This window comes from Amblyraja radiata, chromosome 2, assembly GCF_010909765.2.
Source record: "Amblyraja radiata isolate CabotCenter1 chromosome 2, sAmbRad1.1.pri, whole genome shotgun sequence".
Taxonomy (NCBI): Eukaryota; Metazoa; Chordata; class Chondrichthyes; order Rajiformes; family Rajidae; genus Amblyraja; species Amblyraja radiata.
The window spans coordinates 117081647-117107255 of NC_045957.1; the positions used below are offsets into that span (position 1 = coordinate 117081647).

A 25609-nucleotide genomic window follows, 5' to 3' on the forward strand; every position below is an offset into this window, starting at 1 on the left:
CCATATATCTGTCCAGAGGTCTTTGAGTCACGGAGTCACAAAATGATTTTCCAAAATACCGATGTCATTATTTTAACATTCATTCCAACCCCTTCCGTGTTGGATCATTAAACGAAATTAATAATAACAGCTGCATGCTGAGGAATTTAATTAAAAATGTAAATGTGTTATTTTTAATTAAATAATAAACCCGTATTTAGAATATGTTTGAATTACACTTGTGCGAAAACGCACACCTCCAGATTCAGCAACAGTTCCTTCCCAGCTGTTATCAGGCAACTGAACCATCCAACTGCAACCAGAGAGCAGTCCTGAACTACTATCTTCCTTGAAATAGACACAAAATGCTGGAGTAACTCAGCGGGACAGGCAGCATCTCTGGAGAGAAGGAATGGGTGACGTTTCGGGTCGAGACCCTTCTTCAGATTCCCATCTACCTCATTGGAGACACTCGGACTATCTTTGACTGAACTTTACTGGCTTTATCTTGTTCTAAAAGTTATTCATGTAATTCCCTTTATCATGTATCTATACACTGTGGCCAGCTCAAATGTAATCGAGTATTGTCTTTCCGCTGACTGGATAGCACGCAACAAAAGCTTTTCACTGTACCTCGGCACACGTGACAATAAACTGAACTGATGAAGGACCTGTCCGACAAACATGCGACCTGCATGCGGCAAGCGTGACCTAACGTCACTTGAGCCGTACGGCATGCGGCAAGCGCGACCAAACCAGAAGCGGGAGCCGCGCGGAGGTCGAGTGAGTGACACAGCGTCGAGTCAGCTGCGGGCCGGCAGGCCGTTGCCGCGCAGAATTTTTAAACACGGTCAATTTTTCGGAGACCCGCTCGATGTCGGGACCAGCTCCGCACAACTCCATACGGCTCCGGCGATCAAAGTGGGACCGGCCCCGCGAGGCCGTACGGCTCAAGCGACCACGTTAGGTCGCGCTTGCCGCATGCAGGCGCATGCTGGTGGGACCGGCCCTTTAGGTCGTGCTTGCCGCATGCAGGTCGCATGCTCGTGGGACAGGCCCTTAACTGACGGGGATAAGGCATAATGAGGTTGAGAGGGAAAGATAGATCAGCCATGATTGAATGGCGGAGTAGACGCGATGGGCCGAATGGCCTAATTCTGCTCATATAGTAAAAAAACTAAATTGCTGCAGAGAAAAGTGGCAAATTAGTTCTGGGTTTTGAAACATTTTGATATTGAATGCAAGAACATTGAGCAAGATTTAAATATAAAGACTTTTGGAGTTGTTTAGATTTAATGCAGAACCGGCGTGAAGTTTGAAATTAAATGAGACTCGGCATCTCAGAACTTAAATGAACTGCTGCGAGGTTAAGTGAATATGTAGGTTTGTAGGTTAACTGGCTTGGTGTAAATGTAAATTGTCCCCAGTGTGTGTAGGATAGTGTTAATGTGTGGGGATCGCTGGTCGGTGCGGACTCGGTGGGCCGAGGGGCTTGATTCTACATTGAATCTCGAAATGAAACTGACTACAATCGAGGCAAACTCACGTACAATAATCTATTCATCGGAATAAGTCAAATATTGGCAATTAAAAACTTACCGATTCTTCATCCTGAATCATATGTACAATATTATCCAGCACAGGAGCAAGATTCCTAAAAAATGAAAAATCGTTACGTGAGGATCTGCAGATATCGGAGATTGACCGTATGATATATATACCACACCTATAACCAACATCAAAGAACCGCAGATGCTGGGTAGTGCAACAGAGGTCCCTGAAAGTGACTACACATAGAGCTATGCATACAGCGTGAAAACAGGTCCTTCAGCCCACACTGGCCAACATGCCCCAGCTATACTAGGCCCACCTGCCTGCGTTCGGGTCCAAATCCCTCTAAACCTGTCCGATCCGATCCATGTACCTGTCTAAATGTTTCTTAAACATTGTTATAGCATCTAGAAACATAGAAAATAGGAGTAGGCCATTTGGTCCTTCGAGCCAGCACCGCCATTCAATATGATCACGGCTGATCATCCAAAATCAGTACCCCGTTCCTGCTTTCTCCCCATATCCTTTGATATTGTTAGGACTAAGAACTGTATCTAACTCTCTCTTGAGTACACCCAGTGAATTGGCTTCCTCCATCTTCTGTGGCAGAGAATCCCAAAGATTCACAACTTGACATTAACTCGGCATGCCAGGCAGCATCTGTGGAGAACATGGATCGGTGACGTTTCAGGTCGAGACCCTCGTCATACAAGTGCCACTGGGCCACCTCACATGAATTGAATCATTCGATCGGCTGAAAAGGTTGTTGGCTGCAACCTTCCCCCCATTGACGAACTGTACACTGCAAGGGCCAGGAAGCGAGCGGGCAAGATCATCTCTGACCCCTCTCACCCTGGCCACAAACTCTTTGAATCACTTCCCTCTGGAAGGCGACTCCGGACTGTCAAATTTGCCACAGCCAGGTATAAAAACAGTTTTTATCCACGAGCAGTAGCTCTACTCAATAACCAAAAATCTGTAGCCTCCTTTAGCTCTGGTATTTTATTTCATTCACATGTTTAAACTGTAATGTTTTATTATTAATGTTTAATGTTTTATGTGTCATTCTTAATTGTTACTGTATGTCATGCTGTTACTTGCGAGCGGAGCACCAAGGCAAATTCCTTGTATGTGAATACTTCGCCAATAAACGTATTCACGTTGCTGCCAGACAAAATATCCCTCACAAGGTACACAAAATCGTGAGAAGAATAGATCTCGTGGAAGCAGATTTAGAGCATTGCGTCCAGTTCTGGGCACCATGTTAGAGGAGAGATGTCGTCAAGCTGGTAAGGGTACAGAGAAGATTTACGAGGATGTTGCCAGGACTCGAGGGTCTGAGCTATAGGGAGAGGTTGAGTAGGCTGGGACTATTCCCTGGAGCGCAGGAGGATAAGGGGTGATCTTATCGAGGTGTACAAGATCATGAAAGGAATAGATCGGGTAGACGCGCAAAGTCTCTTGCACAGTGTAGGAGAATCAAGGACCAGTGGACATACCTCTAGGTTTAAGGAGAGAGGGGGGGTTAAATATAATAGGAATTTGAGGGTTAACATTTTCACACAAAGGGTGGTGGGTGTATGGAACGAGCTGCCGGAGGAGTTTGTTGAGGCAGGTACTATCGCAATATGCACGAAACATTTAGACAGGTACATGGATAGGACAGGTTTGGAGGGATATGGGCCAAACGCAGGCAGCTGGGACTCCTGTAGAGGGGACATGTTGGCCGGTGTGGGCAAGTTGGGACGAAGGGCCTGTTTCCACGCTGTGACTCTATGACTCTATGTCATGCCAAATGGATTTGCTTGAAGTCAACAGAACAAAAGGGCCTGTCCCACTTGGTGATTTTTTTCGGCGACTGCCGGCATCATTGATTGACGTATCGGGTCACCGGAAAAGTTACGGTGATGGCGTATTAACGCGCGGTGTTTCTTCAAGTGTCGCAACATTTTTTTTGTCACCGCTGGATTTTGAAATGTTCAATATCTTTCGGCGACCCTGATATGACACCGGCAGTCGCTGGAAAAAATCGGCAAGTGGGACAGGGCCCTTAACTCTTTATTAGGCGGATTCCCAAGTTTAGATAATGATGAGCTGTAAAATGTACTTACTTGGACTTGATGTTGTTGAAGTTTTTGCCCAGGGCGAGGTGTCGGATCGATCTGTTTTTGCTCATCCACACCACAAGGGTGGCAAGGTCAGAGTCTAAACCTGTGCAAAACAAGATAGGGTCGCAGAGTCATGCGTTGTGGAGTAACTCAGCGGGTCAGGCATCATCTCCGGAGAAAAGGAATAGGGGGCATTTGGGTCGAGACCCTGTTGCTCTGCTGCACCACTCTACGTTCTCTTGAGGTGAGGTGAATATCAGCATTCCTCATAGTCACAGAGTGATACAGTGTGGAAACAGGCCCTTCGGCCCAACTTGCCCACACCGGCCAACATGTCCCAGCTACACTAGTCCCACCTGCAGGCGTTTGGCCCATATCCCTCCAAACCTGTCCCATCCATGGAACTGTTTCTTAAATGTTGGGATAGTCCCAGCCTCAACTACGTCCTCTGGTAGCTTGTTCCACAAACCCACCACCCTTCCATTGATCAGCCATGATCATATTGAATGGCGGTGCAGGCTCGAAGGGCCGAATGGCCTACTCCTGCACCTATTTTCTATGTTTCTTAAATATTGGGATAGTCCCAGCCTCAACTACCTCCTCCGGCAGCTTGTTCCCACCACCCACTGTGTGCAAATGTTACCCCGCAGATTTCTATTAAATCTTTACCCCCTTCACCTTGAACCTATGTCCTCTGGTCCTCGATTTCCCTACTCTGGGCAAGAGACTGCGCATCTACCCGATCTATTGCAGATTGAACACACCAACTGCATAATTCATAAGACCAGGGTGGCACAGTGACGCAGCGATAGGGCTACTGCCTTACAGCGCCAGAGACACGGGTTCGAGACTGACTACGGGAGCTGTCTGTATGGAGTTTGTACATTCTCCCCGTGGGTTTTCTCCGAGATATTCTGTTCCCTCCAACACTCCAAAAACATACAGGTTTGTAGGTTAATTGGCTCGGTATATATGTAAATTAGTTTAGTTTAGTTTAGAGCTACAGTGCAGAAACATGCCCTTCCCCCCCCCACCGGGTACACGACGACCAGCGATCCCCGCACATTAACACTATCCTACACCCACTAGGGACAATTTATACATTCACCAAGCCAATTAACCTACAAACCTGTCCGTATTTGGAGGGTGGGAGGAAACCGAAGATCTCGGAGAAAACCCATGCAGGTCACGGGGAGGACGTCCAAACTCCGTACAGACAGCACCCGTAGTCGGGATCGAACCCGGGTCTCCACCGCTGCGCCACCGTCCCAAGTGTGTGTAGGAGTGTTAATATGCGGGGATTGTGGGTCGGTGCAGGCTCGGTGGGCCGAAGGGCCTGTTTCTGCCCTGTATCTCTAAACTAAACTAAAATAAGATCATAAGTGACAGGAGTTGAATTCGGCCATTCGGCCCATCAAGCATACTACGCCATTCAATCATGGCTGATATATCTCTCCCCCCTAACCCCATTCTCCTGCCTGTACTAATCTAGTATCTAATCATACTAAATGTGAACTCCACTGAGCGGGCTGCATGGTATTTTGTTTGGGGCATTGAATGTTAGAACAGAGATCAGGAGGTATTTCCTAAACTATAGTTGAGTTTAGTTTATTGTCACGTGTACCGAGGTACAGTGAAAAGCTTCCCGTTGCGTGCGAGCCAGTCAGCGGAAAGACAATACATGATTACAATCGAGCCGTCCGCTGTGTACAGATACAGGATAAAGAGAAGAACGTGAATGACGTTCTGAACTTAAAGAAAGGTAACTTTGAGGGTATGAGACGTGAATTGGCCAAGATTGACTGGCAATTAATTCTAAAAGGGTTGACGGTGGATATGCAATGGAAGACATTTAAAGACTGCATGGATGAACTACAAAACTGTTCATCCCAGTTTGGCAAAAGAATAAATCAGGGAAGGTAGTGCATCCGTGGATAACAAGGGAAATCAGGGATAGTATCAAAGCGAAGGATGATGCGTACAAATTAGCCAGAAAAAGCAGCAGACTGGGAGAAATTCAGAGACCAGCAGAGGAGGACAAAGGGCTTAATTAGGAAAGGAAAAATAGATTATGAAAGAAAACTGGCAGGGAACATAAAAACTGACTGCAAAAGTTTTTATAGATATGTGAAAAGAAAGAGATTAGTTAAAACAAATGTAGGTCCCTTGCAGTCAGAAACAGGTGAGTTGATCATGGGGAACAAGGATATGGCGGACCAATTGAATAACTACTTTGGTTCCGTCTTCACTAAGGAAGACATAAATAATCTGCCGGAAATAGCAGGGGACCGCGGGTCAAAGGAGTTGGAGGAATTGAGTGAAATCCAGGTTAGCCGGGAAGTGGTGTTGGGTAAATTAAATGGATTAAAGGCCGATAAATCCCCAGGGCCAGATAGGCTGCATCCCAGAGTACTTAAGGAAGTAGCTCCAGAAATAGTGGATGCATTAGTAATAATCTTTCAAAACTCTTTAGATTCTGGAGTAGTTCCTGAGGATTGGCGGGTAGCAAACGTAACCCCACTTTTTAAGAAGGGAGGGAGAGAGAAAACGGGGAATTACAGACCAGTTAGTCTAACATCGGTAGTGGGGAAACTGCTAGAGTCAGTTATTAAAGATGGGATAGCAGTACATTTGGAAAGTAGTGAAATCATTGGACAAAGTCAGCATGGATTTACAAAAGGTAAATCATGTCTGACGAATCTTATAGAATTTTTCGAGGATGTAACTAGTAGCGTGGATAGGGGAGAACCAGTGGATGTGGTGTATCTGGACTTCCAGAAGGCTTTCGACAAGGTCCCACATAAGAGATTAGTTTACAAACTTAAAGCACACGGCATTGGGGGTTCAGTATTGATATGGATAGAGAACTGGCTGGCAAACAGGAAGCAAAGAGTAGGAGTAAACGGGTCCTTTTCACAATGGCAGGTAGTGACTAGTGGGGTACCGCAAGGCTCAGTGCTGGGACCCCAGCTATTTACAATATATATTAATGATCTGGATGAGGGAATTGAATGCAACATCTCCAAGTTCGCAGATGACACGAAGCTGGGGGGCAGTGTTAGCTGTGAGGAGGATGGTAGGAGGCTGCAAGGTGACTTGGATAGGCTGGGTGAGTGGGCAAATGCATGGCAGATGCAGTATAATGTGGATAAATGTGAGATTATCCACTTTGGTGGCAAAAACAGGAAAGTAGACTATTATCTGAATGGTGGCCGATTAGGAAAGGGGGAGATGCAACGAGACCTGGGTGTCATGGTACACCAGTCATTGAAAGTAGGCATGCAGGTACAGCAGGCAGTGAAGAAAGCGAATGGTATGTTAGCATTCATAGCAAAAGGATTTGAGTATAGGAGCAGGGAGGTTCTACTGCAGTTGTACAGGGTCTTGGTGAGACCACACCTGGAGTATTGCGTACAGTTTTGGTCTCCAAATCTGAGGAAAGACATTATTGCCATAGAGGGAGTGCAGAGAAGGTTCACCAGACTGATTCCTGGGATGTCAGGACTTTTCATATGAAGAAAGACTGGATAGACTTGGTTTATACTCTCTAGAATTTAGGAGATTGAGAGGGGATCTTATAGAAACTTACAAAATTCTTAAGGGGTTGGACAGGCTAGATGCAGGAAGATTGCTCCCGATGTTGGGGAAGTCCAGGACAAGGGGTCACAGCTTAAGGATAAGGGGGAAATCCTTTAAAACCGAGATGAGAAGAACATTTTTCACACAGAGAGTGGTGAATCTCTGGAACTCCCTGCCACAAAGGGTAGTCGAGGCCAGTTCATTGGCTATATTTAAGAGGGAGTTAGATGTGGCCCTTGTGGCTAAGGGGATCAGAGGGTATGGAGAGAAGGCAGGTACGGGATACTGAGTTGGATGATCAGCCATGATCATATTGAATGGCGGTGCAGGCTCGAAGGGCCGAATGGCCTACTCCTGCACCTAATTTCTATGTTTCTATGTTTCTATGTTTAGTGCAAGATAAAGCCAGCAAAGTCCGATCAGACAGTGAATTAATTGCCACAGACGGCGGTGGAGGCCAAGTCATTGGGGATTTTTGCAGTGAAGATTGATAGATTCTTGATTACTCCGGGTGTCAGGGGTTATGGGGAGAAGGCAGGAGAATGGGGTTGAGAGGGCGAGATAGATCAGCCGTGATTGAATGGCGGAGTAGACTTGATGGGCTAACTCTGCTTCAATCATGTATGAACCCATCAACTTACAAAGTGAAGTTCTTACAGACGCCAACTAACCCACAAACCTAGGTCGGGTGGACAGTCAGAATTCTTTTCACAAGATCTTTTCAAGTTGATTAACCCGTAAATATGAAGTGAAGGGGGAAAGTTTAATGTGCGGGACATGTTTTTCTTCACACAGAGAGTGGTGGGGGCCTGGAAAACATTTCCAGGGGTTGTGGTGGAGGCAGATACGATAGTGGCATGTAAGAGGCCTTTAGATAGGCCTGGGACTAGAGGGATATGGATCATGTACAGCAGATGAGATCAGTTTAACTTGACATCCTGTTTGGCACAAACATTGTGGGCCGAAGGGCCTGTTCCTGTGCAGTGCTGTTCTCATTTTCTCTACACTCTTTTCAGCTTAACAATACCATTACTGGGTTTCAATACCAGGTTTATAACTTAGTCCAGTACTTCGAGTGAACACTGTCGGATACAGGTCCAACACCCATTTTCCGGCAGCCTTTCCGGATTATCCGTTTTGTCGGACCAACAGAGGTCCCAGTCTCCGAGAGGAGTGCAACAGTACCGGAACGTTCCGCGAGGGACTGTGATACCCGCCCGCAAAGTCGGCCCTGGGAGTAAGCGACGGGAACGGATCTGCCGGCTCGAGATCGGCCGCCACACCCGGCCTATGCGCCACATTTACGGGGGGGGGGGTGGTGGAAATCCGGGAAGGGATTTTAAGTGCGCTCCTGTAATGTTGTCCAGGTTAAAGGAAGGTGCCGGACCACCAGTTGCCGGAAAATCGCTGGTTGGTGGACGTGTATGTACCGAAACTCTACCGCTGCGCCACCGTGCCGTACACGGGCAAACAACGCAGAGCGTTGAACTCCTTAAGGGGCTGTCCCACTTGGGCGACCTAATCTGCGAGTTTAGAAGAGTGTCTTCGACCTTCAAATTCGCAGCATGGTCGACCCGTGGTCTAGGAGGTCCTATGAGGTTGCTGGAACTCTCCTTCATGCTCGAAGGAAGTTCCCGAATACTCGTGGCCTCAGCTAGGTCGCGGAAAGTTTTTCAGCATGTTGAAAAATATTCCGCCAGTAAAATTTGGTCGGCATGGTTTTTTTGAACTCGTGGTGCAGTGGACGGTAGATCCAGCTCGAGGCTTTCCAGGCGAGTGCCCTCGAGCTCGAAGGTCGAAGACACTCTTCTTAACTCGCGGATTAGGTCGCCCAAGTGGGACAGCCCCTTTAGACTGCTAAAGTGATGCCAATACTTTAGTTTAGTTTATTGTCACGTGCGTGGATTGTCACATTGTCGTGGTGGAGAAGCTTGTGTGGTCCTGAGATCCTGAGAGCGATGCCGTCTGGAGCTGTGCTCCTGGTAGGGCCACACATGGCGGTAAGGTCGAGGGAAAGGTCCCTGACAAAGAGCAATCCAACCAAGACCTCAAAGGTGGAACAGGTGGAGGACGATGGCTGACCTTAGTGGAGCGTCACAACGGCTGGGAAAGGCGGATGAAGGCTGCAGCAGAAAAGTGTCTCCGGTCGTCTTGGACTCCATGCCACTGGATCCTGACCCAGATCTGTTAAGGACCGTGGGGTGGCTGTCTGTGCACCAGTCTCCCCACGTTAAACAAAGTCACGCACTGGCGTCCTCCATGAGAGGACAGTCATACTTGTTTTGAGTGGCCGCCGATGATGATGAATGCACGTTCAAATGCACTTAATTTACTTGGAGTTGTTTTAAATATAGACAATAGACAATAGGTGCAGGAGTAGGCCACTCGGCCCTTCAGGCCAGCACCGCCATTCAATGTGATCATGGCTGACCATCCACATTCAGTACCCCGTTCCTGCCTTCTCCCCATATCCCCGCTATCTTTAAGAGCCCTATCTAGCTCTCTCTTGAAAACATCCAGAGAATTGGCCTCCACTGCCTTCTGAGGCAGAGAATTCCACAGATTCACAACTCTCTGGGTGAAAATGTTTTTCCTTATCTCCGTTCTAAATGGCCTACCCCTTATTCTTAAACTGTGGCCCCTGGTTCTGGACTCCCCCAACATCGGGAACATGTTTTCTGCTTCTCGCGTGTCCAATCCCTTAATAATCTTATATGTTTCAATAAGATCCCCTCACATCCTTCTACACTCCAGAGTGTACAAGCCCAGCCGCTCCATTCTCTCAGCGTAAGACAGTCCCGCCATCCTGGGAATTAAACTTGTGAAACTACGCTGCACTCCCTCAATAGCAAGAATGTCCTTCCTCAAATTAGGGGACCAAAACTGCACACAATACTCCAGGTGTGGTCTCACTGGGGCCCTGTACAACTGCAGGAGGACCTCTTTGCTTCTATACTAACTCCTCTTGTTATAAAGGCCAACATGCCATTCGCTTTCTTCACTGCCCGCTGTACCTGCATGCTTGCATTCATTGACTGATGAACAAGGACCCCCTGATCCAATTGTACTTCCCTTTTTCCCAACTTGACACCATTTAGATAATAATCTGCTTTCCTGTTCTTGCCACCAAACCTCACATTTATCCACATTAAACTTCATCTGCCATGCATCTGCCCACTCACCCAACCAGTCCAAGTCACCCTGCGTCCTCATAGCATCCTCCTCACAGTTCGCACTGCCACCCAGCTTTGTGTAATCAGCAAATTTGCTCATTTTACTTTTAATCCCTTCATCTAAATCACTAATGTATATTGTAAATAGCTGCGGTCCCAGCACCGAGCCTTGCGGTACCCCACTAGTCACTGCCTGCCTTTCTGAAAGGGACCCGTTAATCCCTACTCTTTGTTTCCTGTCTGCCAACCAATTTTCTATCCATGTCAGTACCCTACCCCCATTACCATGTGTTAGTGTGCAGGGATCGCTGGTTGGCGTGGACACGGTGGGCCGCATGGCCCGTTTCCACGCAGTATCTCTAAACAAAACTGTATCTCTAAAAATAACAGTCTCTCTTCCATACCTTCATTAATTAATCTTGTTATGATTGCAAGCAGCAATTCTGCATGCATCACGTTACTAAATGCAGATTTACTGCATTGAAATGGAAAATGCAGTTTTGAAATGCAGTTCAATAAAAATATATTGATAGCTAATTTCTGCTGTGGTCATAAAGCAATCCAATCCAGATCACAAGGGCTCAATAATAACCTATTAATATTCTAGTGTGTTCTCGATGCAACCAAAAACCATTTGCACAAATTGAGTTGTTTTTCAAATCGGGAGATGTATTCCATCATCTCTTTAGTTTAGTTTAGAGAGACAGCGCGGAAACAGGCCCTTCGGCCCACCGAGTACGTGCCGACCAGCGATCCCTGCACATTAACACTGCCCTACACACACTAGGGACAATTTACTATTTTACCGGAGCCAATTAACCTACAAACCTGCACGTCTTTGGAGTGTGGTTGGAAACCGGACCACCCGGGGAAAACCCACGCAGGCCACGGGGAGATCGTACAAACTCTTTACAGACAGCTCCCGTGGTCAGGATCGAACCCGGGTCTCTGGCGCTGTGAGGCAGCAACTCTACCGCTGCGCCACCGTGCCATCTCTCCAATATCTATGGAAATGATGGTAGATGTCAGACAAAGGGGAAGCGTAGAATCTCACATTGCGATGGAGAGCACCATAAGGGTGGTGCAGCGGTAGAGTTGCTGCTTTACAATGCCAGAGACCCGGTTTCGATCCTGACTACGGGTGATGTCTGAACGGAGTTTGTACGTTCTCCCCATGGGTTTTCTCTTGGAGCTCCAGTGTCTTCCCACACTCCAAAGACGTGCAGGTTAGTAGGTTAATTGGCCTTCGATAAAATTGTAAATAGTCATTAGTGTGTGTAGGATGGTGTTTATGTGCGGGGATCTCTGGTCAGCGCAGACTCGATGGGCCGAAGGGCCTGTTTCCGCGCAGTATCTCTAAACTAAACTAAACTGGCTGTTTTTATCGTTGTGACCAGCATGTTTGGAATAGACTGTTTCCTATTTGTTTCAGTTTCAGTTTAGTTTATTGTCACGTGTACCGAGGTACAATGAAAAGCTTTTATTGCGGGCTAACCAGTCACCGGAAAGACAATTCATGATTACAATCGAGCCATTTTACAGCGTATAGATACATGATAAGGGAATAACGTTTAGTGCAAGGTAATGCCAGCAAAGTCTGTTCAAGGAAATGTTGCTGTCGGAGTAGAGATTTAAGAGTCTGGAGCGATTGTACCATGAGTTTGTAGATCTGCTTTGGTGGCTAGTCGTCACCTGGGTTGGGGGCAACACACAACACACGCTGGTACACAAAATTGCTGGAGGAACTCAGCGGGTGCAGCAGCATCTATGGAGCATCTGCAGTTCCCTTTTGAACACTTTGTCTAGCTCCATAGATGCTGCTGCACCCGCTGAGTTCCTCCAGCAATTTTGTGTACCTTCGATATTCCAGCATCTGCAGTTCCCTTTTGAACACAACACACGCTGCCGCACTGGTGAGTAAAGGGCCTGTCCCACTTGGCCGTCATTTGCGCCTCATTTACGCGTCATATGTAAAATGGGTCAACGCGTCGTGATGCGCAAAGTCGCGCGCAAATCACGAGGCAGCACAGCCGTCTGGTGCGCGTGACATCATTAGAAGGCCCTGCGGCGCGCGGTGACACATGGCTATTGACGTCGACGCACGGTGACATAACCATGCGTCACAATAGACAATAGACAATAGGTGCAGGAGTAGACCATTCGGCCCTTCGAGCCAGCACCGCCATTCAATGTGATCATGGCTAATCACCCCCAATCAGTACCCCGTTCCTGCCTTCTCCCCATATCCCCTGACTCCGCTATTTTTAAGAGTCCTATCTAGCTCTCTCTTGAAAGCATCCAGAGAACCGGCCTCCACCGCCCTCTGAGGCAGAAAATTCCACAGACTCACCACTCTCGGTGAGAAAAAGTGTTTTCTCGTCTCCGTTCTAAATGGCTTACCCCTTATTCTTAAACTGTGGCCCCTGGTTCTGGACTCCCCAACATCGGGAACATGTTTCCTGCCTCTAGTGTGTCCAAGCCCTTAACAATCCTCACCACGCGATACATGTGAGACGTCGGGACTCCAGCGTGCTACGCCAATGCTTCAGTGTGCGTACGCGATAATTCACGCTGGTGGCGCGCGAGGATTTTGTTACGTAATCCTGGAGTGCCGCGCGCCACGCATGTGATTCCACGCCTCACCATGTGCAATGCGTGCGTCATCCATGCGCTGACCTATTTTACATATGACGCGTAAATGAGGTGCAAATGAGGCCAAGTGGGACAGGCCCTTTAGGCAAGGCAGCACCTTTACCACCTCAGGCCGCTGAGGAAATTCAGAGTCTCTCTGAGGATCCTTCAGTGCTTCTACTCTGGGGCTGTAGAAAGCATCTTGGCCGGCAACATCTCAATCTGGTTCGGGAACAGCTCTGCCCAGGACAAGAAGGCTCTGCAGAGAGTAGTGCGTTCGGCTGAACGCACTTTGGGAACTACACTCGCCCCTCTGCAGGACCTATACACCAGGAGGTGCAGATCCAGAGCCAGCAACATTATGGGGGACCCCTACCACCCCAGCAACGGACTGTTCCAGCTGCTATGGTCAGGCAAACGTCTCCGCTGTCACGCTGTGAAAACAGAGAGAGGATGAGACGGAGTTTCTTCCCACAGGCCATCAGGACTGTAAACTCATATCTCACCAGGGACTAGTTTACGGGACTAATTTACTGTTGTGTTGTGTCTTTTGTAAAAAAATGTTTTCTAACATGTAAATACTGATTCTGTTCTATTCTGTTCTGTTGTTTTTGCACAATCCACAGGCATTGCCACTTTCATTTCACTGCACATCTTGTATGTGTATGTGACAAATAAACTTGACTTGACGTCTTGTACCTTTTGAGCTTCAGTCGGTCAATGAAAACTCGGCCGAATGATGAATTATTTCAACACAGTTCATGTTTCACATAAACAATGCTTTTCTAGTTCAGTGGGAGACCACTTATGAAATGTTGGAATCGGTCAATGAAGTGACTATTCAAAGTTATATAGGGCGTCACGGTGACGCAGCGGTAGAGTTGCTGCCTCGCAGCGCCAGAGACCCGGGTTCGATCCTGACTACGGGTGCTGTCTGTACGGAGTTTGTATGTTCTCCCCATGACTTGCGTGGGTTTTCTCCGAGGTCTTCGGTTTCCACCCACACTCCAAAGACGTACAAGTTTGTAGGTTAATTGGCTTCAGTAAAAATGTATAAAAAGTAAAAAATGCCCCGAGTGTGTGTGGGCTTGTGTTAATGTGCGGAGTTTGCTGGTCGGTGCGAACTCGGTGGGCCGAAGGGCCTGTTTCCGCGCTGTATCTCTAAACTAAACCAAACGAAATTAAAACTTCACTGACATGTAGCACTTAATTCAGCTTCAAAAGCTGAGCCGCTGAGAACTCAATTCTGATTACACTTCCTATCAGTTAATTTATCGTTTCTGAATGAATGATTTTTATCTTCAAAGGCTTCAGAATCTCCTTTTCACATTACTCAACAGGAGGGAAGTGAATTGTAAAAATGCTGCCTCAGTTGAAATCGTGATGTTAAATTTGTTTAAAGATGGTTGATAAATCCGGCCAACATGATTTTACTTAATATCGGGATTTGCTGATGTGGGAAAAAGTAACAGGCATGGTGGCACAGCGGTAGAGTTGCTGCCTCACAGCGCCAGAGACCCGGGTTCAATCCTGACCGCACGTGCTTTCTGTACGGAGTTTGTACGTTCTCCCCGTGACCTGCGTGGGTTTTCTCCGGGTGCTCCCACACTCCAAAGACGTACAGGTTGGTAGGTTATTTGGCTTGGTAAAATTGTAAATTGTCCCTAGGGCCTGTTTCCGCGCTGTATCTCTAAACTAAACTAGAGTAAAATATGGAAAGCATAATTTCTATACTCAATACTCTGACTGATGAAGACCAACGTGCCAAAAGCCTTTTTGACCATCCCATCCGGCCCCCAAAGCCGGCTATGGGAACGGATTTGCTGGCCCCGGCCACTGGGGGCTGACTTAACATGCCGATCGGCCGTGGAAGTCCTGATTAAAGGAGGTTCCACAGAAGGCTGTGGAGGCCAAGACAGTGGATATTTTTAAGGCGGAGATAGATAGATTCGGTATCAGGTGCTGTAATACAGGTGGACCTGTATTTATGTTCACAACTCCCAAATCCTGTTTGACACTGAAATATGAAATACTTTGCCCAGAGCTGCCAATTTGCAAATAGACACTGAATGAGTAACTCAGCAGGAATGGCAGCATCTCTGTTGAGAGGAAATGGGTGACGTTTCGGGTCGAGACCCTTCTTCGGTTCCTCAGACTGAAGAAGGGTCTTGACCAGAAATGTCACCCATTCCATCTCTCCATTCAGTGTCTATCTTCGATTTAAACCGGCATCTGCAGTTCCTTCCTAGCCAATTTGTAAATGTTTCCAATGCTTGCAAATGATGTCTGAGACTAATATTATTGAGCTTTCACTGTGGCGTTATGGAACGTGGCCATAATTTTCTCATTGATTCCTCCCTCTATACATTAAACACAAGACGAGATTCAATGCGACAAAAAACAACAACAACAAATACTTGCACTCACCATTATCTGAAATATCCAGTTTTGAAATGTTATGGATTTCTGCAATGCATCCTTCCAAGATCTGAGCTCCACCCGATCTCAGCTGAGAACGAAAGAGATATTGAAACCGGATTAACTGGGATACAATGACGAGATTTTAATTATTTCAAGTGAAATAGACTTGTCGAGACACAGAGTGATACAGTGTGGAAACAGGCCCTTTGGCCCAACTTGCTCACACCGGCCAACATGTCCCAGCTACACCAGTCCCACCTGCCTGTATTTGGTCCCTATCCTTCAAAACCTGTCCTATCAATGTATCTTGTCTAATGTATCTAAGATGTATGAAGGTATTTTTCTGTACAACCAGTGCACAGAAGATAAAATCCATTTTAGCAAGATGCTATCTCTGGCCTGAAGTTTTTTAACAATGTCTTCCTGTTGTTGTGATGCAAGGTTGCAAGGTCAAATGGCTGGTTATAAACAGACTGATCATTTAGGTTTAGTTTTAGAAATACAACGTGGAAACAGGACCTTCGACCCACAGAGTCCACGCCGACCATCGATCGCCCATCGACAGGTTTGTGAGTGTGGAGAGATTGTAATATGTGATTGCAGATCTGCTTCTGTGGCGAGCAAGCAAATGGTCGCCTGCGTCAGACGCCATCTTGGAAGCTCAATTATTTCATCAATTCAATGGACAACTTTGAGCCATGAAGATCAAAGCATAAAAAAGCAGCAGAAAGCAGCATTGAGGAAAGGGGACAACAGAAAAAAGGCAATTGCAAGCTGAAGAATCGAGGAGTGAGCAACATAAATTGAGAAGGATAATAGGGTCGCTTCCATGGATTTGTGACGTTCTTGGTAATAAACAATCCCAACACTTGGACGGCAATTTACAAATGCGTGATTTTATAAATTTTATAACTGGCCAGACACTTTGCAACTCAGAATTTTTTTCCCCATAAACATCTTTTCCTGAACTCGTTTCAAAATCAAATCCAGGCCCAGCATCGATTTTCCTGCCACTGTTCGGACAGGACACTGTTTCGTTCAGACAAAACCACGAGAGCGCACTTGAAATTTACCACTTACCGGTTCGCGCCGATCGGCGATCCCTGCACATTAACACTACCCCACAGGCACGAGGGACAATTTACATTTACACCGAGCCAATTAACCTACAAACTTGTACGTCTTTGGAGGGCGGGAGGAAACCGAAGATCCCGGAGAAAACCCACGCTAGTCACGGGGAGAATGTGCAAACTCCGTACAGACAAGCACCCGTGGTCAGGATCGAACCCGGGTCTCTGGTGCTGTGAGGCAGCAACTCTACCGCTGTGCCACCGTGCCGTCCTGTTAGTCTGGCAAAATGGATAATCCAGAAAGGCTCTGGAACCAAGGGTGCTGGAAAACTGGTGGTCGATGTATATGTGCCAAATGGAACTGCAACTGTTCTAGTTGGTACATGGAGCAACAGTATGTGCCAAATATACCCCTAGTAATATTTGATAACACTTTCTAATGCTAGATCCTAATTTTCCCTGGTTTCTATTAGATGTTCAATAACAATTGTGACATAAAAATATCTGAAAAGTGACACTGAATTTAAAGTTCTGTTGCATCCAATTAATCTTTGAGACATTTTACATTTCTGTTAAAAAAAAGGACACAGAGTGTTGGAGTAACCCAGCGGGTCAGGCAGCATCTCTGGAGAACATGGGTAGGTGACGTTTCAGAGTGCTGGAGTAACTCAGTGGGTCAGGCAGCATCTCTGGAGAACATGGATAGGTAACGTTTCAGAGTGCTGGAGTAACCCAGTGGGGTCAGGCAGCATCTCTAGAACATGGGTAGGTGACATTTCACAGAGTGCTGGAGTAACTCAGCGGGTCAGGCAGCATCTCTAGAACATGGATAGGTGAGTTTAGCAGCATGGAAATACTAATCAAGACTCTTCGGCCGACCGAGTCCATGCCGACCATCGATCACCCCGTACACACTAGTTCTAGGTTATCCCACTTTGTCATCCACTCTCTATACACTAGGGGGCAATTTACAGAGGGCCAATTGACTTACAAGCCCGCACGTGTTTCGGATGCGGGAGGAAACTGGATCACCCGGAGGAAACTCACGCGGTCACAGGGAAAACGTGCAAACTCCACACAGACTCCAAATTTAAGGAAGGACATTCTTGCTATTGAGGGAGTGCAGCGTAGGTTCACAAGGTTAATTCCCGGGATGGCGGGACTGTCATATGTTGAAAGAATGGAGCGACTGGGCTTGTATACACTGGACTTTAGAAGGATGAGAGGATATCTTATTGAAACATATATGATTTAGAAGGGATTGGACACTCTAGAGGCAGGAAACATGTTCCCGATGTTGGGGGAGTCCAGAACCAGGGGCCACAGTTTAAGAATAAGGGCTAGGCCATTTAGAACGGAGACTTGGAAAAACTTTTTCACCCAGAGTTGTGAATCTGTGGAATTCTCTGCCTCAGAGGGCGGTGGAGACCGATTCTCTGGATACTTTCAAGAGAGAGTTAGATAGGGCTCTTAAAGATAGCAGAGTCAGGGGATATGGGAAGAAGGCAGGAACGGGGTACAGATTGGGGATGATCAGCCATGATCACATTGAATGGCGGTGCTGGCTCAAAGGGCCGAATGGCCTATTCCTGCACCTATTGTCTATTGTCTATTGTCAGACGGCACCTCAGGCCGGGATCGAAAAAGATAAGTGACCCTTCTTGTGTCGCCATCTCTCATTTATTTAACTTTATTTCATAATAGTCAGCTGTCAGGAATATGCAAGAACATTCAAAGCTATAAGTAAACTAAGGCGGGGTGGTGCAGAGTTAAAGCTGCTGCCTCACAGCGCCGGAGACCCGGGTTCGATCCTGACTACAGTTGCTGTCTGTGTGGAGTTTGCACGTTCTCCCCGTGACCATTGTGGGTTTTCTCTCCCACTCCAAAGATGTGCAGGTTTGTTGGCCTATGCAAATTGCCCCACAGGATGTGAAAGTGGGACAACATAGAACCAGTGAACGATTAATCGGTTGGTGGTGGATGGGGTAAATGGTCAGCATGGATTTGGTGGGCCGAAGGGCCAGTTTCCACACTGTATCTCTAAAACTGAAAATGCTGAAACAAAAGAGTTGATTTATTAATAATTGGCATGATAACTAATATAGCAGTAGATTTTCAATGAGAAATGTGCTTACATCTCCCCCTCCATGTACAGTCTTTACAACTGGATAGGTAAAACATTGTCAATTTTTTTTAGTTTAAGTTTTCGTAACTGATACACCAAAAAAACTTTTGGACCTGTCCCACTTAGGCGATTTTTTAGGTGACTGCCACAAAATATTCAACATGTTGACAATTTTTGCTCTCGTAGGTTGTCGTAGGTGCTGTCGTAGGTGAATTCCATTAAAACTAGTCCCTGGCAGACGCCTAAAGAGTTGCCTAAGTGGGACAGGCCCTTAAGCATTTTTTTCTTTGAATTTGAATTTCTTTCAATTGATTGTTCAAATGATCGATCACAGGCCCATCACTTCATGGAAAATTCTGCCTGAGCAAAGATACTCATGCACAAAATGTCTGCGTCAAGTCGTTCCAAATGGCAACTCTGACAAGGCAAGGTGAGCAAGGCATTTTTCTGGATCAACAGAGGTTAAAAAGCAGGGAAGGTACTTACACAGTGACCAAGCTAAGGAAAGCAGTAGAGGGGGAAAGAATGGAAAATATCAGTGCAAAGCTGGAATAGGCAAAAGCATCACAGCACAGTGAATTCAGCAACCTTGCTCTCTGCATCACGTTAGTCATAGAGTGAAAATCAGGCAATTCGGCCCAACTTGCCCACACCAACCAACGCGTCCCATCTACACTAGTCATAGAGTGATACAGCGTGGAAATAGGCCCATCAGCCCAACTTGCCCACACTGGCCAACTTTTCCCTTCTACACTAGTCATAGAGTGATACAGCGTGGAAACAGGCCCATCGTCCCAACTTGCCCACACCGGCCAACTTTTCCCTTCTACACTAGTCATAGAGCGATACAGCGTGGAAACAGGCCCTTCGGCCCAACTTGCCCATACTGGCCAACATGTCCCATCTACCCTCGTCATAGAGTGATACAGCATGGAAACAGGCCCATCAGCCCAACTTGCCCACACCGGCCAACATGTCCCATCTACACGTCCCACCTGCCTGCGTTTGACCCATATCCCTCTAAACCTGTCCTATTCATGTACCTGTCCAAATGTTTCTTAGACGTTGTGATAGTGCCTGTCATAATTACCTCCTCCGGCAGCTCGTTCCATACACCCACCACCATCTGTGTGGAAAAAGCTACCCCTCAACTTCTTATTAAGTCTATACCCCCCTCCTCTGGTTCTCGATTCCCCTTCTCTAGGCTGGAGACGCTGTGCGTTTACCCGATCTATTCCTCTGACGATTTTGTACACCTCCATAAGATCACCCCTCATCCTCCTGCGCTCCAAGGAATAGAGTCCCAGCCTGCTCAACCTCCCTCTATAGGTCTGGCCCTCGAGTTCTGGCAACATCCTCGTAAATCTTCTCTGAACCCTTTCCAGCTTGACAACATCTTTCCTGTAACATGGAGCCCAGAACTGAACACAATACTCTAAATGTGGCCTCGCCTTATACAATTGCAGCGCGAACTCCCAACTTCTTTACCACGTTGAATTTTATAAATGCAGGCAAATGTGGCAACTTGGTCGACATGGAGAAGTTGGGTGGAAGGGCTTTAAAGGAATGTGAAAGTTTTGAATTGCTGAAAACTTCCCATTTAATTTATTTAAAGCGGTAGAATGCATATAAATGAAATAAAAACACATCCAACAATTTGGAAATGATTGCCTCTGGTTAGGAACAATTACACTCATCCAACTTTTTAAGACTTGAAGTTCATTGACATATTTGGTGCTGACGTTATTAACTAGTGCAACAGTACCACAAGTTTATTAAGCAACAAGAAGTGAGAAACCAAAACAAAAATCCTGCAGATGCTGGAAATCTGAAATAAAAAGAAGCAAATGCTGGAATAACTCAGCACCTGTGGAAAGAGAATTAATGCTTCAAGTCCACAACCTGAATGAATTTTCGATAAGGGACGTTACAGAAAAACTTCCGAAGCTTTAGACTTTACTTTAGACTTTAGAGATCTAGGGCGGAAACAGGCCCTTCGGCCTACCTAGTCTACATGGACCAGCGATTACCCTGTACATTAGCACTATCCTACACACACTAGGGACAATTTTACAATTCTTACCAAAGTCAATTAACTTACAAACCTACACCTCTTTCACGTGTGTGAGCAAATCGAAGATCTCGGAGCAAACCCACGCGGTCAAGGGGAGAACGTGCAAACTCCGTACAGACAGCACCCGTAGTCGGGATCGAACCCGGGTCTCCGGCGCTGCAAGCGCTGTAAGGTAGCAACCGCACCGCTGCGCCACCGTGCCATATAACCATATAACAATTACAGCACGGAAACAGGCCATCTCGACCCTTCTAGTCCGTGCCGAACACATAATCTCCCCTAGTCCCATATACCTGCGCTCAGACCATAACCCTCCATTCCATTCCCATCCATATAACTATCCAATTTATTTTTAAATGATAAAAACGAGCCTGCCTCCACCACCTTCACTGGAAGCTCATTCCACACAGCTACCACTCTCTGAGTAAAGAAGTTCCCCCTCATGTCACCCCTAAACTTCAGTCCCTTAATTCTCAAGTCATGTCCTCTTGTTTGAATCTTCCCTACTCTCAGTGGGAAAAGCTTTTCCACGTCAACTCTGTCTATCCCTCTCATCATTTTAAAAACCTCTATCAAGTCCCCCTTAACCTTCTGCGCTCCAAAGAATAAAGCCCTAACTTGTTCAACCTTTCTCTGTAACTTAGTTGCTGAAACCCAGGCAACATTCTAGTAAATCTCCTCTGTACTCTCTCTATTTTGTTGACATCCTTCCTATAATTAGGCGACCAAAATTGTACACCATATTCCAGAATTGGCCTCACCAATGCCTTGTACAATTTTAACATTACATCCCAACTTCTATACTCAAGTGCCGTCCATTAAAGTGAAGAGTTAAGCCCCTGTCCCACGATGCGAGTTTACCCAAGAGCTCTCCCGAATTAAAAAAAAATCAAACTCGTGGTAAGTACATAGAATGTACGTAGCGGGTACGTCGGGTTACTCGTGGCTGTCTCGTAGCGGCTCGTAACGCTAACGGCAGGTACTCGGGAAACGCGGTACCTCGTGAAGTTTTTTCAACACCGTGAAAAATGTCCAAGAGTAAAAAAATACTCGTGATGAGGTACCACGAGTTTGATTATTTTTTTTAACTCGGGAGAGCTCTTGGGTAAACTCGCATCGTGGGACAGGGGCTTAAATGCTTCAAGACCACAACCTGAATGGATTCTCATGAAGAGACCTGGACTGTTTATCTGTTTATCTATCCAGACGTACTTCCAAACCTGATGAACGGACCCTACAATTTTTTGTTTTTATTAAGCTACAGTAATATATTCCTCATGTACTCGGGGCGACACGGTGGCCCAGCGGTAGAGTTGCTGCCTCACAGCGTCAGAGACCCAGGTTCGAACCCGACCAAGGGTGCTGACTGTACGGAGTTAGTATATTCTCCCCGTGAGTTTTCCCCAGGTTTGTATGTTAATTTGGCTTTGGTAAGTTAGGGTGTAGGATAGTGCTGGGGTACGGTGATCGCTGGTCGGCGCAGACTCGGTGGGCCGAAAGGCCTGTGTCCGCGCTGTATCTCTAAACTAAACTAAAGTATTATTCATATATGCACCGCGATACTGTGGCTCTAATTCAGAGGTGGTGTCCAAGAAGCTAAAGTGGACCTATAGAGATGCAGTGTTTTAGTGTGGACCTATAGAGATGCAGAGAAAGTTTTAGTTTTTAGTCTAGTTGAAAGATACGTGGAAACAGGCCCTTCGGCCCACCGAGTCCATGCTGACCAGTGACCGCCAGTTCGTTGGTTCTCTGTTATCCCACTTTCTCATCCTAACTCACCAGGGGCAATTTACAATAGACAATAGGTGCAGGAGTTGGCCATTCGGCCCCTTCAAGCCATCCCCGTTATTCACTGTGATCATGGCACTTGCACGCCTTTGGGATTTGGATGGACACCGGAGCCACCGGGGAAAGCCCACCAGGTCACAGGGAGAACGTACAAACACATTACAGACAGTACCCTTGGTCAGGATCGAACCGGGGTCTCTGGCGCTGCATGACAGCAGCTCTACCGCTGCGCCACCGTGTTTGCTACACAGCCTCTGGTAAATACTGTGAATCGGATCAGCTACATCGTTGACTCCAGACAGACGGTAGTCTTGAGGAGGTGACGTACATAGATTTTGGTTTGAAATTGAGTTTAGTTTATTGTCACGTGGACCATGAGGTACAGTGAGAAGCCTTTGTTGTGTGCCAACCTGTCGTGGAAGGACAATCCATGATTACAATCGAGCCACTCGCAGTGTAGATAAAAGAGTGGAGCGATTGTAACGGGTGATTACAGGACCATTTGTGTGACCAGCGCACAAGGAGTCCCCTGGGTTGGGCTCCATCTTGGGTTCCAAAGATTTGAGGTGTCCATGGGGCAGCAAGATCAAAGTTCAATCTTTAAGGTATAGGACTACATAAGTTCTAGGAGCAGGATAAGGCCATTTGGGCCACCAAGTCTGCTCTGCCATCCGATCATGGCTGATCTATCTTTCCTTCTCAACTCCCATTCCCCCATAACCCCTGACATCCTTATGGGCCTGTCCCACTGGGCGATTTTATTAGGCAACTGCCGCCGACTGTCATAGTCGTAGCGGGTCGCCGAGCAACCGGCGACAGCACCAACGTCAAGCTACGCTCATTGGCATCAAACCCACTGTTGCCAACATTTTTTCAACATGTTGAATATTTAGCGGCGACCAGATAGAGGCTACGGCTTTTTGCCCGACTGAGGAGACTACTCCCGGCCACCACCTGCGACAAACTAGTCGCCTGCAGTTGACTAAAGAAATCGCCTAAGTGCGACAGGCCCATTAGGAACTGGTGTCATAATGGCTTCTCCCCATAACCTCTGACACCCGTACTAATCAAGAATCTTTCTATCTCCGCCTTAAAATATCCACTGACTTGGCCTCCACAGCCGTCTGTGGCAATGAATTCCACTGATGCACCACCCTCTGACTGAAGAAGTTCCTCCGCATCTCCTTTCTAAAGGTACGTCCTTTTATTCTGAGGCTGTGGCCTCTGGTCCTAGATTCTCCCACTAGTGGAAACATCCCCTCCGCCTCCACTCCATCCGGGCATTTCACTATTCGATAAGTTCCAACATATAATTGGAAATAAATTTTAATTAGTTAGCATGAAAAAAATTGTGGTTTTCAAGGCTGAATTATATTTCCCCATCACATTTTCAAGTTAAATGAACTCAATGATCAAGACTGACAACCCTTCCCCCCACCCCACCTCCCCAATCTTTGCACATCCCCAATCCTGGACTTGCCACTCGTCACTTTAATTTCATGTTTCACGTATCTTGTTGTGTTTTCTGACTGTTGGCAGATCAATTTCCCTCCTGGGATAAATAAAGTTCTATCGTATCGTATCGTAAAATTCGAAGGGCCAGAGAAGCTCAGTGGGTTGGGCAGCATCTGGGGAGGGAATGGACAGGCGCCTGTTTTGGGCCGAGATCCTTCTCCAGCATTTGGAGCCTGTTGTACTTCTACAGGTAACACCATTCCTCCTTACCTCGCAATTGCTAAGGTCAAGGGAGACCTCCTTCAGCTGAGGGTTGCAGGAAAGGCCGAGTAAAAGTGCTCTGTAAAGAGAGAATTATATCGAGAGTCAGGAGTTTTATTGTCATATGTCCCAGGTAGAACAATCAAATTCTTATTTGCAGCAGCACAACACAATATGTTACTCTGTATACAATATAATATACGAGAAAAAAGTTCTGTGTACACACACGCACATACATACTCCAGAAACACATGCATACACATGAGTTTTCACACAATGGGTTTAGTTTAGTTTAGAGATACAGCGCCGAAAAAGGCCCTTCGGCTCATCAGGTCCATGCCGACCAGCGATCCCCGCACATTAACACTATCCTACACACACTAGGGGCAATGATACCTATACCGAGCTTATGACACATACAAAGATGTACAGGTTTGTAGGTTAATTGGCTAGGTAAAGTTTTTAAATGGTCAGTGGTGTGTGTAGGATAGTGTTAGTGAATGGGGATCGCTGGTCGCCGTGGACACGGTGGGCCGAAGGGCCTGTTTATGCTCTGTGCCTCTAAACTAAACTAAATAGTTATCAGGTAAGAGAAGCATACTATCACCAAATAGAGAGCATAGAAACATAGAAAATAGGTGCAGGAGTAGGCCATTCGGCTCTTCGAGCCAGCACCGCCATTCATTGTGATCATGGCTGATCATCCCAAATCAATAACCCGTGCCTGCCTTCTCCCCATATCCCTTGATTCAACTAGCCCCTAGAGCAGTCCTGAACTAATATCTACCTTATTATAGATAGCTCTTAAAGACACAGTTTAAGAATAAGGGGTAGGCCATTTAGGACTGAGATGAAGAAAAACTTTTTCACCCAGAGAGTTGTGAATCTATGGAATTCCCTGCCACCGAAGGCCAATTCTCTGGATGCTTTCAAGAGAGGAGTTAGATTTAGCTCTTAGTTCTAAAGGAATCAAGGGACATGGGAAGAAAGCAGGAACCGGGGTACTGATTGTGGATGATCAGCCATGATCATATTGAATGGCGATGAAGGGCCGAATGACCTACTCCTGCACCTATTTTCCATGTTTCCATGTCTTTGAGTGTGTAGGATGTGAAACTGGAATGATAGAACGAGTAGAGACACAGAATGCTGGAGTAACTCAGCGGGACAGGCAGCATCTCTGGAGAGAAGGAAAGGGTCTATCGTTGGTCGGCACAGACTCGACGGGCTGAAGGGCCTGTTTCCACGCTCATCCTCTGAAACAGAAACCAATCTGGTGCCCTGCTGCTGGTTATTAATAGTCCCAGCACACAACGAGGATGTTCACTCCGACAGGGAAAGTCCATTGGGAATCTGCCTACAGCACTAAACTCACAAGATTCAGCACAAACTGG

The 25609-nt window shown here is 46.7% G+C and overlaps 1 protein-coding gene across 4 annotated transcripts in view; it reads right to left on the reverse strand.

Moving 5' to 3' along the window:
* carmil1 (capping protein regulator and myosin 1 linker 1) overlaps positions 1 to 25609 on the reverse strand; it is a 320941-nt gene that overhangs the window by 96847 nt on the left and 198485 nt on the right. For all 4 annotated transcript variants that reach the window (XM_033014174.1, XM_033014166.1, XM_033014169.1 and 1 more), the window contains exons 17-20: positions 24225 to 24294; positions 15449 to 15530; positions 3642 to 3741; positions 1579 to 1633 (exon numbers count right to left, since the gene is read on the reverse strand). In XM_033014174.1, coding sequence (XP_032870065.1) covers positions 1579 to 1633; positions 3642 to 3741; positions 15449 to 15530; positions 24225 to 24294 — 307 coding nt within the window. The remainder of the gene's footprint in view (positions 1 to 1578; positions 1634 to 3641; positions 3742 to 15448; positions 15531 to 24224; positions 24295 to 25609) is intronic.